We start from the raw sequence: 16,768 nt of genomic DNA, 5'->3' as shown, positions 1-16,768 counted from the left end.
AATTACATTACAATAACTTGGAATACTAAAGAGTAAATTTGTTCAATAAAATTGCCATTGGCTTCAACCATGCCTCCAGATGACTTTAGAATCTCCTGCAACTCTTCTGGACTGTCTCCTTGTTTAAGTTGGTGAATGCTGCCATAATCCTTGCCTTCAGTTCATCTTCGTTGTTACAAGGAGTTTTGTTGGTCTCTCCCTCAACTGTGGGTTTGCAGTCTGGGGAGTTAGGTGGTCAGATGTTAAAGGTGATGTGGTTGCAGAAATTGTCTGGCAACCATGACTGGATTCCCCTACTTGTGTGACATGGTGCAGAGTCCTGTTACAAGACATAGGTCTTCCAGCAGCTACACTCTTGACCCAGGGCAGCCCTGCCTCCTCCAGGCACTTGATGTAGGCCTTTGTGTTGAGTCTGAGACTGTGTGGGAAGATGAATGGAGGCATAACGTTACCATCACTAGTGATCACTCCAAATACCATGATGTCAACTGGATGTTTGATTTTTACCACTCTCGGTACATTTTAGGGACACGGCAAGCCAACGGTTGTTCTGTGTGTTCATCTGTTCATATTGGAGCTTCCGGAGTAAATGCCAAGTATTACAGTATGTCGTTTCCAAATTTCTGGCAAAATGAACTGAGTCATGGTGCAGTTTTTCTCACTGATAGTGCCCAGCTGACCCTACTATACTGTTTAGTTGACAAAATCAAAAACAAACAATGCACAGAATTAATATGAAAGGCAACAATTTATCCATTGCACCCTTATATGTTTGCAAGACATATATGTATATATGACACACACACACACACACTTTCAAAGTCTATAAACAGCAAAAGAAAAAAAAACTGAGTAAATAGTTGCATTATACCATATCTTTGATTGCTCTCTGACAGCACGCATTCATGAGGTTGTCATGCATCATAGAAAAGGACTTGGTTGGCCATACTTTGCTGAAGTTTTTGTTGATCCACTTAAGGCAACGTTCATACAAATCAGCCATGTTATACATCTTTGACAAGACAAACACCTCTGGAACTCCAGCAATGCAACCAGGACATGGCTTGAAAGATAAATAAAAATCATACATTCAATGATGTTTAGATTAACAGTAACAATACATCTGCAATACTACTAAGTTACTTTGTATGTAAAAAATATTTAAATTATTTTTAGAATGATTATTGATAAATTATTTGATGGTAGAAATTATTGCTCAAGCATTTTCACAGTTACCAGCATAAATATTCTCTCTTTACTCCTTTACTTGTTTCAGTCATTTGACTGAGGCCATGCTGGAGCACTGCCTTTAGTCGAGCAAATCGACCCAGGACTTATTTGTAAGCCTAGTACTTATTCTATTGGTCTCTTTTGCCGAACCGCTAAGTTATGGGGACGTAAACACATCATCAGTTGTCAAGCGATGTTGGGGGGCACAAACATAAACATATATATATATACGGTGAGCTTCTTTCAGTTTCCGTCTACCAAATCCACTCACAAGGCTCTGGTCGGCCCGAGGCTATAGTAGAAGTCACTTGCCCAAGGTGCCATGCAGTGGGACTGAACCCGGAACCATGTGGTTGGTAAGCAAGCTACTTACCACACAGCCACTCCTGTGCCTAAAAACGGCTGAATCCTGGAAGCACTGCAATACCAGGCCACCCGTGGCAAATGTGGAGCAAGCCCCTAACACTTCGCCTCGTTCTAAAAATCAGTTTAATATCGATAGCCCCAAATACGGACCGTATCAGATTTTTATGGTGGAATTCTAAGTAGATAAAGCTATAAATAAAAGCATGTAAATATTGGGTGAAAAAAACCTGTTAGATAGAAAAAGTCAAAGGATGCCCATGAGATTCAAACCTACATCTGTAAACATGACAGATGTTCTACCATTGTGCCAAAGCAAGCCTTCAGAATTCTCCAACCACTTTAGAAGATTCTTACCATGAGAATCATATTTTTGTTTACATCATGAGAATTTACAAACAGATTGTGAAATAATTTTTTATTTATTCATTTATCTTTTTTAACTGTAGAACTTGAAGCAGACAAAGCTATAAATAATAATGGGTTAAATATTGGGTTGAATGAATGTTATTACAATAGATGGTTTGCCCAATGAAGTGTCAGTAACAGGTAATGCAACTGAAGTTCACACTTAGAAACATAAATAATAAATCTAAATATTTGAAATTTAAAGCAGCACATTGACTGTGATATTTATCATCACCATCATCATTGTTTAATGTCTGCTTTCCATGCTGGCATGGGTTGGACAGTTTGACTGAGGACTGGCGAGCCAGATGGCTGCACCAGGCTCCAATCTGATCTGGCAGAGTTTCTATAGTTGGATGCCAACCACTCCAAGAGTGAACTGGGTGCTTTTACATGCCACCAGCACGAGGGCCAGTCAGGCGGTACTGGCAACGGCCATACTCAAATGGTGTTTTTTACGTGCCACATGCACAGGAGCCATTCCACCTCACTCAAATGTTTTTCACAAGTGCCAGTAAAGTGATGCTGGTAACGATCACGCTCGGATGGTGCTCTTAGCGCTCCACTAGCACAGATGCCAGTCATGTGGTGCTGTCATCGAATTTAATTTTGATTTCACTTGCTTCAACAGGTCTTCGCAAGCAAAGTTTAGTGTCCAATGAGGGAAAGGTACACATAAGTGAGCTGGTTACACCACTGGCATAAGGCCACGGGTTATGGTCTCACTTGGCTTGCCAGGTCTTCTCAAGCACAGCATATTTCCAAAGGTCTTGGTCATTAGTCATTGCCTCGATGAGGCCTAATGTTTGAAGGTTGTGCTTCATCACCTCATCCTAGGTCATCCTGGGTCTACCTCTTCCACAGGTTCCCTCAACCGCTAGGGTGTGACACTTTTTCACACAGCTATCCTCAACCATTCTCACCATATGACCATACCAGCACAAACGTCTCTCTTGCACACCACATCTCATGCTTCTTACATCCAGCTTTTCTGTCAAGGCACTTACACTCTGTCGAGTATGCACACTGACATTAATAAATAACTATTACTCACAACTTTTCTATTATGTCAAAGATTAACAAAATCAAACCGTAAGGGAACAGGACCTTATATTTTGTAAATGGTGTAGGCGCAGGAGTGGCTGTGTGATAAGTAGCTTGCTTACCAACCACATGGTTCCAGGTTCATTTCCACTGCGTGGCACCTTGGGCAAGTGTCTTCTACTATAGCTTCGGGCTGACCAAAGCCTTGTGAATGGATTTGGTAGACGGAAACTGAAAGAAGCTCATCATATATATGTATATGGATGTGTGTGTATATGTTTGTCCCCCCCCCAAGATTGCTTGACAACCAATGGTGATGTGTTTACGTCCCTGTAACTTAGCAGTTTGGCAAAAGAGACCGATAGAATAAGTACTAGGCTTCCAAAGAATAAGTGCTGGGGTCAATTTGCTCGACTAAAGGCTATGCTCCAAAATGGCTTCAGTCAAATGACTGAAACAAGTAAAAGAGTAAAGTGGTAATATTAAAAAGATTAACATTCAAATTACTCGGTCAAATGTAATGCTTATTTATTCCCATTAATTTTGAATTATTCATGCATTTTGATGATGCTATTGTTTATTTTTAGAATGACATTTTGTATGTGTGGCAGGTAGGTGTTAGAGATCAGACCTGATTGGTTTGAATATAAAACTGAATATTTTGGGCCAAATATGGCTGGTTTAAACACTAAAAGGTTAAATTAATTTTAAAAAACAGGTTAATTAAAATGTTTACCTTATGAAAGAAGTGACACTTTTCATATCGCAAATTAAAGCAGACAACATCTTTGAGTCCATCGATGGCATACATATCTGCGATTACCAGCAGTTCTACCACATCGCAATTATCAATGAGATCAACAACACCACCATATAGAAAAAGTAGTAATTGTTCCAAAACAACTGAACTGATACTGTAAAAAGGAAAAAGAAAAATGCAATCATTTCAAAGTGTATATATATATATATATAAATACAAGTCATCAAAGAAAAGGAATTAATTTTAGACAAAATAAATATAAGATAGATTTGGTTAAAGTGTATTCTCTATGTACAGAAAAACTACATTTTCTTCATTTAGAGAAAATATTTTATCTAGAATAGAATTAGTACAACAAAACAGTACAGTTCACATATAGATTAAGTTCATCATGGTATCAACCAGACAATCAGATGTCATATATTGTTGGTCACAATGCACATTGTATTGTTTTATCATCATTATTGTTTAACGTCTGCTTTCCATGCTGGCATGGGTTAGATGGTTTGACTGAGGACTGGCAAGCCAGGAGGCTGCGCCAGGCTCCAATCTGATCTGCCCTGGTTTCTACAGCTGGATGCCCTTCCTAGTGCCAACTACTCTGAGAGTGTAGTGGGCGCTTTTTACATGTCACCAGCACAAGAGCCAGTCCAATAATTAATTATATATATATATATATATATATATTGTTGTGTCTAGGGAGAGACATAGTGTTTTGATATAACACACTCACCAGTTCAATTTTCCATTTATTTATTTATTTATTTATTCTAGAAAGCTGTTTTTGCAACTGTTTCAATGGATTTTGACTGACTGTCTGTTATTGAAGCTATATATCAATAGCTTTAATACTAAATATAAAACAGATTTTACAAAACCCTACAAAGGATATGACCTCTTAGTTTACTAAACATTAAATACAATTATTTTTCAACAATTTCTAGATAGAAAAGAGTAAAAAAAAAAAAAAAAATTACCTCTCTAAATGTAATTTCTCAGCATCTGTCTCTGCCCATGATCCATTAAACATAGAATAGAAATATTTTGATCTGCTTGCTAAAATACACCTGACAAAATAAATAATAATAAAAAAAATTAATAATAATAAAATTATTATTGTTAATAATAATAATGGTTTCAAATTTTGCCACAAGGGCAGCAATTTTGGGGGAGGGGGTTAAATCAATTACATCGACCCCAGTTTTCAACAGGTACTAATTTTTATCAACCTCGATAGGATAGAAAGCAAAGTCAACCTTGGCATAATTTGAACTCAGAACAGAGCGACAGGCGAAATACCGCTAAGCATTTCATCCCGTGTACTCACAATTCTGCCAGCTCACCACTTTAATAACAATAACGAAAATTACAGAAAATAATTCTAATAGACATTGTACATTTTGCAAGGAGCACTATCACCTTAAATTTCATAGTTTTATACTCTGTCTTTTTACTCTTTAACTTGTTTCAGTCATTTGACTGTGGCCATGCTGGAGCACCCCCTTTTTAGTCGAGCAAATCGACCCCAGGACTTATTCTTTGGAAGCCAAGTACTTATTCTATCGGTCTCTTTTACCAAACTGCTAAGTTACGGGGATGTAAATGACCAACATCAGTTGTCAAGCGATGTTGGTGGGGAAAAACACAGACACACAAACATATACACACACATATATATATATATATATTATATATATATATACATATATATGACGGACTTCTTTCAGTTTCCGTCTACCAAATCCAATCACAAGGCTTTGGTTGGCCCAAGGCTAAAGTAGAAGACTTTTGCCCAAGGTGCCATGCGGTAGGACTCTATTAAACACTCATGCACATATATGCTTTTTTAAAAACAATTACCTAATCCTAATGCTTCTCATCATCATCATCATCATCATCATTTAACGTCCGCTTTCCATGCTAGCATGGGTTGGACGGTTCAACTGGGGTCTGGGGAGCCCGAAGGCTGCACCAGGCTCCAGTCAGATCTGGCAGTGTTTCTACAGCTGGATGCCCTTCCTACATATAAATTATCCAATGTATAAAGAACATCATTTCCATTATCTCCCCCGGGTGTCTATATGGTACCCAATATATAATGTATAAAACAGCAGATACCAAGGGAAAATGTTAAGAATAATACTAATAATTCTTTCTATTATAGGCACAAAGGATGAAATTTTGGAGAAGGGGCTAATTGATTACATTAACCTCAGTGTTCAATTGGCATAGACAGAGTTTGAACTCAGAATGTAAAAAGATGGATGAAATGCCATTGAGCATTTCATCTGGAGTGCTAATGATTCTGCTAATTGCTACCTTAAACAGCAACAACGCAGAGAACCTTGAAAGTACTAACAAATGAAGAACAGTATTATTTTAGGTTTAATTTCTGTGTCTTGATGTAGTTGAATAAGATTAATTCATGTCCATATTCCATTCCAGGATATTTCCCATCTCCATTCAGAGTTAATGTAAATCAGATGAGAATTGTAGATATTAGGGAAGATTTATGGTTGGTGTTACCTGCATTTGGTTATGCATAATTACCAGTGACTGCAAGAGAACTACCTGATAACCATACACATGCACACTTAACAAAGCCAATACTACATCACAGTGGCTAGGTCTCTTCTTCAGAGTCAGAAAAATTTTCAGCTTTAAACGGTTACTGTCTTTTTACACAAAATACAATTGAATGCTACAAACACAGAACTTCATCTCTGTAGTATTCTCTTTCTGCCAATGCCTTTCTCTCTGACAACAATAAGTTAAAACGATATTGATCACCAATGATATTAATCACACAGAAATATCCTTACATTCCAATTGAGAAATACCTTTAAGGCACTGCTCTTCTTGAGGCCAGCTAATGAAAAATAAATACATAGGATGATTTGACAGAACCCAATGAGTCCAAGGGCTGCCTTGTGCTCCCATGTCAGCTTTGGCATGGTTTCTATGGTTGAAGGCCTTTCCTAAATGCCAACCACTTTACTGAGTGTACTAGGTGCTTTTTTAATAAAAATTGGTAATAGTGAGGTTACCATGCAGCTTGTGAGAGACTATGAAGGCTGAAAGTGGGGTGGGATCAGCTTTAGGCTAAGAGATGAGGGGTTAGAGTTTGAGAGATGGGAGACAGAGCAGATCCTTGTTATAGATGAGCTTACATGGTTACTCATATTTAGAAGAGAGGATGGAATGATCAGTAAGAGCTGCAAAGAGACAAATAGTGGTGATGAGGTGTTCAGTTGGCCCCTTGAAGTAGAAGGTGAATAAATAGAACTAAGAGTACGGATGTGTAGGAGTTTGCAGGAGTGTATGAGGTGACAAGAAATGGGAGGAGGAGAGAGGCAACAGTTGTAAAGATTGAGTGGAGTTGAAGGGTGGATGCAGGGAGTGATGGATAAGGGGAGGTGTAGGGGCAAATTTAAGGAGAAAAGTGAAATCAGTCTTAGGATGATTTAAAAACCATAAATGAAACATTATTTAAGGCTGAACAATTATATTTTCTGTAATAACTCAGTAAAGCACTAAAACAAAATTTTGTTCTCTTTACACAAAACCATGCAACAATTCAACTTGGGGAAAGCAACTCATCATTTATATTAACAGGCTGCCTTCAAATTAAATTATATTCATGTAATTCAAAAGCTTGCATATTTGTAAATACTTTCAATAAAAAATGCAATGTTGAATTTGAGATGGGAATTTATAAATAAAATTTTCATTAATTCTATATATGTAAGACACTTTTTTACCAAAGAAATGTTTGAAAGGAAAAATAAGTTGTCCTGGGTCCTATGAGCAAAGCTGGGCTTCCCATAAGCTGATTTTGTCCCTTACACTCACTTTTTCCTAAATATGTGCAACTGAAATGGGACTGTGTCTAATACGCCTGGATGTCTTTAACGCCATCAAATACAGAAAATCAGTTTTATCTATCTAGATATAGAGAAAGGTTTGCTAACATTCATATCACGCAACTTCTATAAATGCATTTATGCTTTTCAAGTTTTTAGATTTCTTACTTGTGACTGCGAAAGTCTTGGGTACGTGCTGTTAAAACACAGTTTGTTGTAGTTCCCTGTAAAAGCATCCGTAATAACTGACTACCAAGTTTACAACAGGCCTCATGTGGCAGACTGGTCGACGTTGTAATCAAATCTGGAAGCCGCTGACAGGCTAATAAACTACTTGTAATAGTTTCTGAGGTGGGTTCTTGTACATCTTTGGCTGTTTCTTCTGGTGGTGCAACAACAGTATCACAATTGACAAACGAAGCTTGCCGAATCTCATTGAACTGTTGGCGTTGGGCTTCTGGACTTATTGAAGGGCTGATATTTTCAACAGATTGGTGCGAGCCATAGCTCTTGCTGGGTCTTGCTAGCTCAATAAAGCTACCGTTACCACTGCTCAGAGAAGAAGATAAAACAGAAGAACAAGACATTTCAGTAACACTGCTGCCATGACTGCTGCTATAACTGCTGCTGGTGCTGCCACCTCCATAATTATACAGGAAATATGGAGATGACTTCTTGGTGGGAATTGCTTTAGCTCTCTGTATAGGAATGTGGAAGCCATTGTTAAGAGATGTTTCAGCATGTTCTGAGTACGGCTCCAACTCTGTGCTATCCTCAGGGTTACCATTCACACACGATGACTCAGCAAGGATGTCGTTCTCTGAAGTATTTTCATTGGAAAGTTTCCTGAGAAACTCTTGTACAAGAGTGTCAGCACACTGCGTTGTATAGAGTTGCCTGCAGAATAAAAGATAAATACAAAATTATTGTGTAAAATGAAAACTTTTGCAGCAACAAAATCACATTACTAAACAGGAAGAACAACAAGAATATAATGTAGTGACTGAATATTTTCAAGGAAAGGAAATTTCGGTTACCAATCATAAACAGTATAGAGACTTCTATTTGCAAAGACAAAGAATATACCTCTTTGATGTAAGACAAGGCATCTTCTTTTACTTGTTTCAGTCACTGGACTGTGGCCATGCGAGAGTACAGCCTTGGAGGGTTTCAATTCAACAAATCGACCTCTGGGCTTTTTTTTTCTTGAAGTCTGGTACTTATTCTATCAGTCACTTCTGTCAAACTGATAAGTTATGGGGAAGTAAACATACCAACACCTGTTGTCAAGTGGTGGGGGTTAAGACACAGTACAATCACAAAGACACACACATGTATATGCAAATGAGCTTCCACACAGTTTCCATCTATCAAATTCACTTACAAAACATTAGCTAGCCCTGGGCCATAGGAGAAGACACTTGCTCAAGATGCTGTGTAGTGAGACTGAACTTGAAGCCACAAGATTGTAAAGCAAGCTTTTTAACCATACAGCCATGCCTACATGGTAATTTTACACACAGAAATCTTGGGGGAAAAAAAAAAAGAAAGAAATATCTTAGCAATTAAAGAATCTTGTTTGAATAAAAAACTAAAAGCTATTTTACCGCATGATGAGATGAAATTTTTGACACAAACTTCAATACCTCATTTCCTTGGCATCTAAATCTATAAATACAATATCATATTGGCTGCCACAAAATTCAATATTAAGCAAATAATACCCAAAGTAAAGAATTTTTTAAACATCAATCACTTTTTAAGAAATGAGAATGATTTGAAATTATGCCAAATTCTTCAACATATTGCATACAATAGCATTTATATTGATTTTACGGAAATTGAAAAATTGGTTTTTGTCTTTCTTTTGAGTCAAACATGTGAAAAAAAAAACAAAAACAAAAAACAAAAAAACCAGAAAACTTTAAGCATGTGAAGAAAAGGAAATTGTTTGCTCCAATTATATTTTTGGTAATGGTGGTACAAACTGTTTGAAATGTTGGTTTCACATTTTGTCACAAGGCCAGCAATTTTTTGAGGGGGTAGTCTATTACATTGACCCCCAGTGATCAAGTGGTACTTATTTTTATCAAACACTAAAGAATGAAAGGTAAAGTCAACCTTGGTAAACTTTGAACTCGGCTGATCCCAGTACCCCCAGGCTGGCTCCTGTGCTGATAGCACACAAAAAGCACCATCTAAACATGATTGATGCCAGGTCCACCTGACTGGCTCCAGTGCAGATGGCATGTAAAAAGCACCAACCAATCGTGGCTAATGCCAGTACCCCCCTGACTGGCTCTTGTGCCAGTGGCACTTAAAAAGCACCAGCCAAACATGATTGATGCCAGGCCCGCCTGACTGGCTCCTGTGCCAGTGGTATATAAAAAGCACCCACTACACTCTTGGAGTGGTTGACGTTAGGAAGGGCATCCAGTTGTAGAAACACTGCCAGATCAGATTGGAGCCTGGTGCAGACGCTGGCTCTCCAGACCTCAATCAAACCAGCCAACCCATGCCAGCATGGAAAACGGATGTTAAATGATGATGATGATGATGATGAATATAAAAACAAAGTGCTGCTAAGCATTTTGCCTGGTGAACAAATGATTCTGCTAGTTTGCTACCTTAAACTGCTTGAAATATTGAAAAGTAACAACATTAGTTATTTTTCAGCCACAGATCAGTACTGAAGCAATCTTTAAAATTTTTTTTAAGAGACTAACAGAAGAACAAACATACTTAAAAACTAAGTACTGAGATTGATTTGGTCAACTAAAACTTCTGAGGCAGTGGTCCAGCATAGCTGTAGTCCAATGACTGAAATAATTAAAATAAAGGAATTCCATTTTGCCTTTCATCTCTATAGGGATCGATAAAATATGCTCAAATATCATACCTCTCTCCTATAAATGCTGGCTGTGTGTTAGTATAAGAAATTAATACTTTATTCTACAAAGACTATTTTGAAAATTTGGGAGAGCAGGGGAAAAAGAGCATGGATCATTATACAGACTTGCAGGCACAGAATATAATAAAGATATCAGCATCTTTCAAGTTTGTTGTAGGATAAGAAAAGGTTATTAAGATACTACAACAATATTCATATTATTTTCAGTTGCTACCAGAACTATTTAGTTAAGCAAATATTTATTAAGTTTTAATTCATTAATTTTTTTTATAATTTTTTTTTTTTTAGTATATAAGGTTTACAACTAATTATATACACAAATGTGTTTGAAATTTATTTTTACCATTTAAGATATTGGTTTCAAATTTTGGCATAAGGCCAGCAATTTCAGGAAAGTGGGTAAGCTGATTACTTCAGCCCCAGTGCTCAACTAGCATTTATTTTATCAACCCTGAAAGGATGAAAGGCAAAGTGGATCTTGGTAGAATTTGAACTCAGAATGTAAAGACATGAAATGCCACTAAGCATTTTGCCCAGCGTGCTAATAATTCTGCAAGTTTACTGCCTTTTTACCATTTAAAATATTGAAATTCAATATCTGTTGATATCAGTGAATTTTAGTAGCAGGCTTGGTAACTTTCTATCTTTGCAATGATTATATTATACATCATATAAGAAAAGAAATGGAGCAATAATTAACAATTAGAAGTTGATCATTGATATTAAAAGGTCATAGCTTAATTGTAGTTCAAGAAAATTTACAGCTGTTTTGGTTTGTTATTTTGAAGTAAATTTGCATTTATCTCATTCTATTTAACAAGCATCATCAGAATGATTTAGAGTTTATCAGAGGAATATAAATAGGAGAAAAAGGGAAATGAAAAGAAAAAGGAAAAAAGGAAAGTTTTTTAAGTCTTTAGGTTTACATTTTTATGCCCTTTTTGGGTTCAATTAGATGAATAGAGCAATAATCAGGTAAAATGACTAGTTGACAGGAGGTGTTAGTTAAGGAGTTATACCGAGTAGTAATATCTGGTGTTGTTAATTGTAATATATAACTTTGTTTGTGACTGCTAGATAAGTCCCTATGATTACAAATAATGCTCTTGTTAAAAACTAAGTGAGGTAACACACCTATGGATACATTTATCCCTTAGACGGTTGCATAACCTCTAACTCACAATTTTTCTATATTATATATATACTATATATAAATAAATCTGGAAGTTTCTTTACTGTCACATCAAGCCATTTCCAGTCCAAAACATTTTCATAAGTTTGTTCTAAATGCCCATGCTTGTTTGCAGACTTTTAATTAGTTCTTGTTTCATAATTCTAAGTAATATAAAGCTTTCCTTTCATAAACACTAAGTTACTCTGGTTGAAAAAAAAAAAAAAAGTTGGGAATATATATGTGATGTGCAGACACCAGGGAAATATGCCCAGTGTGTCACTTTGTGATTTAAACAGGCAAATGGATAAAATAGAAAGAACTTTAGACAGCTGTTTGTTAGAAACAGTTCTAAAAAGATAAAACTGACATATGAACTTACCTTAAAAAATCACGGACCTCTTTGTAAGTGACATTTTTTGCATTTGTAGAATTATCGTTTGCCAGGTTATTTAGCAATAGATTGTAGATATCTCCTTCTCTGGAAAAGAAAAAGAATATTTGAGTTTTCTGTAGTAAGTAATCATGGTTTTTTTTTTCATAAATCAGCTCATCACTGATTTCTAGCTTCTCCCCCCTCCCACCCCTCTTCTAAAACGTGGGTAGTTATGTAGCTTCTCTACAACAAGAAACCTGTTCTGCTCCAGCCTGTTTCCCCTCATACTTTACTAATATCTAGTCTTTATTCTCCTAGCATAAAGTTCTCCCTCCTTATTCGAGGTTTCATGGTTTTGTAAGCTACATGGCAACTTCACTAGTAGTGGCTGCATGAAAAAGGCGTCCAATACACACTGTAAAGTGGTTAGCATTAGAAAGAGCAATCCAGCCTTAAAAACCATGTCAAACAGATACTGGAGCATGATGGAGTCCTTGGGCCAATCAGATCCTGTCAAACAAGCCAACCCAAGTCAACATGAACGTTAAATCATGATAAACTATGGAAGGAAGGACAACACCTATGGTTTTTGCAGATTCTCTCAGAGGTGATGCATAAAAAAGAACCCGTAGGCTAATACCTGCATGAAAAACTTGAATAGGAAGGTAACTGGGTCTGAAAAGCTTCCAAGAATGACCTCTACCATGGTTCAATTGAAAATATAAAAAACAAAAATCATATTCAACATTGAAGTTAAAAACAAAAACTACTTTCCAAAACTAGTGACACTGGAAAATTTTCTGCATGAATTTTAACTCGACTATTTATGGAGTAAAATGTATACAGCTGAAAGAACTTTATAAATATCATAATTTTAGAGATACATAAGATAGCCTGGTGCTAGACTAAATGCATTACCATTGTTAGTTTCATCCCTTTCAGTTACAAGCTCAAATCCTGAATCCTACCATACCTGACTGAGATTTCCCTCTCCCTTTATTATTAAGATAATACATGTAATGTAGTTGAATACAGTGCTCTCCTAAAATAATTGAACTTTGTGCAGGAACAGATTATATTTAAATTACCTGGCTTGAAGGATGATTTTATGAGCAGAAATTTCATTGTTCCCTATATTAAATGTAATGTCTGGGTGGATTGCTTCATCAAACATGCTGAAAGGAGAATAAAAAATATTATTTCCAAGAAATTATGTTGGAAAACATACAATGAAAATAGTTCCAAACTAATCAAGAAAAGAAAGTCAATGTTATCTTAAATGATCAATACCAGTACCAAAAACAAAACCTAAAACCATGGAGCATATTAATGGTGGTGATTGCTGCTAAACTAATACAAATAACAGACAACTTCTTCATTTATTTCCTTTATTTCTTTGTAACCCAAACCTTACAGCTATGAGTCAATCCCTCTTCTGATTAGATAGAATAAATATGAAAAGATTTATAAAATCTGTCTAACACATGTATTTATACACACACACACTATAATGTTCCCATCTATACACAGATGGGAAGTTCTTCAGCTGAGATGTTGCTTCCATTTTCTCATCCAAAAGAAAGCTATAAAAAAAATTTGTTTATTTCATATCAGTTCACACTTGTCACTAATAAGGTCATGATTAAGCAGAATCATTAGGGCAGTGATACAATAAAATATATTATGCAGTATTTCTTTCAGTATTTTACATTCTGAGTTCAAGTCCCATTAGAAGTCAACCTTGCCTTTTATTCTTCAGGAGTTTATAAAATACGTGGTCTGATCCATAAGTATCCTGACTGTTGCCATAGTAATGAAGCTAGAGCACGCAGAGTGAAGCTGCTTGGCACATATTGACCTTGAACTCTGTTGTGTATGTGCACTAAGTTTTAACCTTCTAGCTCACTTCTGCTTTTTACAGTAGTGCTTAGAAGGAATGTATGTAGTGTATGATTGTTGCATTGACCATAACAGAGAAAGTTGAAGAGAGATCTGCATCAAATTTTGCCAAAAGCTTGGTGATACCTGCTCAGAGGCCTATGCAAAGTTTTCAAAAAGTTTTCATCATTCTCTACACAATCAAGAAGATCTTGTGCAACTGATCTTTCTGGTCAGCTTAAAGCAGTTTTGGTGCAAACTTGGCAGACATGTGTCTCATACCCAAATCTTCAATGATAATGGACTGAACTGAACCATAACTAAATTGCACATCCTCTGATAACTCATGAATGTTGATACAATGATTTCCCTTCACAGCTGCATGCACATCTGCGATGTTTTTTGCAGTTCTGCAATGTTTTTCGCAGTTCTGCTGGTTGCTGTTCTCCCTGAACATTCGTCACTATTGACATTTTTTCAGCCATCTTGGAGACATCTGAACCACTCGTACACTTGTGTGTGGCTGATACACTCCTCTCCATACACTATCTGCAACTTTTCGTAGGCCTCTGAGCAGGTATTGCCATGACAACTTTCTGTGTCATGGTCAATGCAACAATCACACACAACACACATTCCTTCCAAGCACTGCTGTAAACAGTAGAAGTGAGCTAGAACGTTGAAACTTAGTGCATATGCAAAGCAGAGATCAAGGTCAATCTGTGCCAAGCAGCTTCACTCTGCATGCTGTAGCTTCGTCACTATGGCAACAGTCCGGATACTTATAGATCAGACCTCGTAAGTCAAACACTGGGATCGTTTTAATCAATCGCTCACCTATGCCAATATGCAATGAACTGGTATGTTACAATAGAACCAAAATCCCTGTTCAACCATGGGGCTCTAATGGCAGATAAAGTGACCCACCGGTTGGAGTACACATCAATATCACCGCCGACAAAACAACATATGCTGCTATTTACTCATACATATACATCCTCTGTCTTAAAGCATGCATTAGTAAAAGAGACACAAAAGAAAAAAATCACTTGCTATTAATACGAACCATGATCAATATTGTCTATATACAAACCAGACAAAGATCAACACAAAACAGCAACAAACAGTTTGATCTACAATTATTGCCATTAATTCCTTTGTAATTTTCTAGGTTACCTCCAACAATCACACTTTAAAACCAAATCCCACATTTCAATTATAGCATTTACATCAAATTAAATCAATTGACCATCAATTTACAGTATTTTCTAACAAAATCCCATCTGGGTCATAGTATCTTCAACTTAATCTTTATTCTGGTAAGAGGTTCTATGAGGTTTTGTTTGATTTATATTTTGTGCGCATGAGTATGTATATATATATATATATATATATATATATACATACACAAATACACACACAACCTATATATAGTTTTATATATATATATATATCTGTACATACATACATACACAAATACACACACAACCTATATATATATATATATATATATATACACACATATATACATGTATGTGTGTGCATATATACACATACACACACACATACACTGTTACAAGAAGAGTGGTGACTTTTACAAGAAGAGTTACTGTCACCACTCATCTTGTAATAGTTTAATATGTACTCTACTAAAAAAAAAAAAAAAAAAATCAATTTTTCAATTGTTTTTATTTATAACTTGACATAAAAACACTAGTGGGTAAAATGAACCTAAAGAAAAACTGGTATTTATAATTATTTTCAAAATACACAAAACTGTCTAATTAGGTACTAAATTTTAATATATTATTACATTAATAATATTACTATATATGAACTAATTAATTTTCATGAGAATTGGCATAAAAATAGAACCATTAATACAAAAACAGTGCTACTGCTGCTAATCATTGTCGGTATTGCTACTACTACTACTATCACAAAAAGAAACTGGAATAATATATTCCAGTTATGTATTTCCATGATAATACATAAGAGAGTTGAAAATCTCTTAAAAACAGCTGCATTGCTACAAAGAATGAAACTATCAGAAGCCATTATACTCACCGTTGCATGTCTCGTTTCATCCCCTCTGTTAGACGTTCTTGCAGTTTCTCCTTTTCCTTTGCACATTTTTCTAGGAACGCTATACTCTGTCGTTGTCCACTGCGGTCCTTTGGACGGCATGTTACTCCTCCACTTGGCCTCATATTGGCACTGACTGCAGTACACTTTAAATATTCAATAGGACTGTGAATCTAGAAAACAACACTTTAACTGGCATACTTTCCTTAACATTAGCAAGTTAAGAGGAGATGTATATATATTGCCATGGGTGTGGCACTGAAAAAAAAGGGTCAGGTAACAATTCCAGGTATAAGGAACTATGTACTGAACCATTAATAGATGCTAAGCTTCAATGAAAGCTTATACAATTCAAGATACCAAGTTATGATAATGTATACACATGGAAAAATTTTAAGGAGTTAAACTGTTATTTGTAATAAACCAACAAAAATGCAACTGTGAGTTGCTTAGAATTTATAAACTCTCGAGACAAGAAATAAGTAAAAATCTAGTGAAAGGTCTCCAAGAGTTGGAAATGCTATAAATATTCCAGTACCTGTTTATTTTAGATATCAACTGAATTAAATACAGTGCATAGTTTACTCTCAGAAAACATTAGTTTTTTTTTTCCTTGTTGTTGACTGTCCTAGAAATATCTAAGTAAATATTTATGTCAACCGCCAATTCTGAAGAAAGT

General features: G+C 36.0%; 1 protein-coding gene and 1 non-coding gene across 4 annotated transcripts in view; both read right to left on the bottom strand.

Moving 5' to 3' along the window:
- Positions 1 to 16,768, bottom strand: part of LOC115214974 — a 72,542-nt gene that overhangs the window by 10,871 nt on the left and 44,903 nt on the right. For 2 of the 3 annotated variants that reach the window (XM_036505239.1, XM_029784073.2), the window contains 8 exons: positions 16,628 to 16,768; positions 16,072 to 16,262; positions 13,215 to 13,301; positions 12,133 to 12,231; positions 7,837 to 8,565; positions 4,783 to 4,872; positions 3,782 to 3,959; positions 872 to 1,063 (listed from right to left, as the gene is read on the bottom strand). The exon at positions 16,628 to 16,768 is cut by the window's right edge and continues 13 nt beyond it. In XM_036505239.1, coding sequence (XP_036361132.1) covers positions 872 to 1,063; positions 3,782 to 3,959; positions 4,783 to 4,872; positions 7,837 to 8,565; positions 12,133 to 12,231; positions 13,215 to 13,301; positions 16,072 to 16,214 — 1,518 coding nt within the window. In that variant the 5' untranslated portion in view covers positions 16,215 to 16,262; positions 16,628 to 16,768. The other variant, XM_036505240.1, reaches the window with a different exon arrangement.
- On the bottom strand, positions 1,624 to 1,810 carry LOC115215328. The gene has a single exon (XR_003881994.1). It is a non-coding gene; the product is annotated as a U2 spliceosomal RNA (small nuclear RNA).

The sequence above is a fragment of the Octopus sinensis genome, linkage group LG8 (genome assembly GCF_006345805.1).
Source record: "Octopus sinensis linkage group LG8, ASM634580v1, whole genome shotgun sequence".
Lineage (NCBI taxonomy): Eukaryota > Metazoa > Mollusca > Cephalopoda > Octopoda > Octopodidae > Octopus > Octopus sinensis.
Note: the sequence above shows the minus strand (reverse complement) of the source record. Positions and strands in the feature narration are given on the sequence as shown.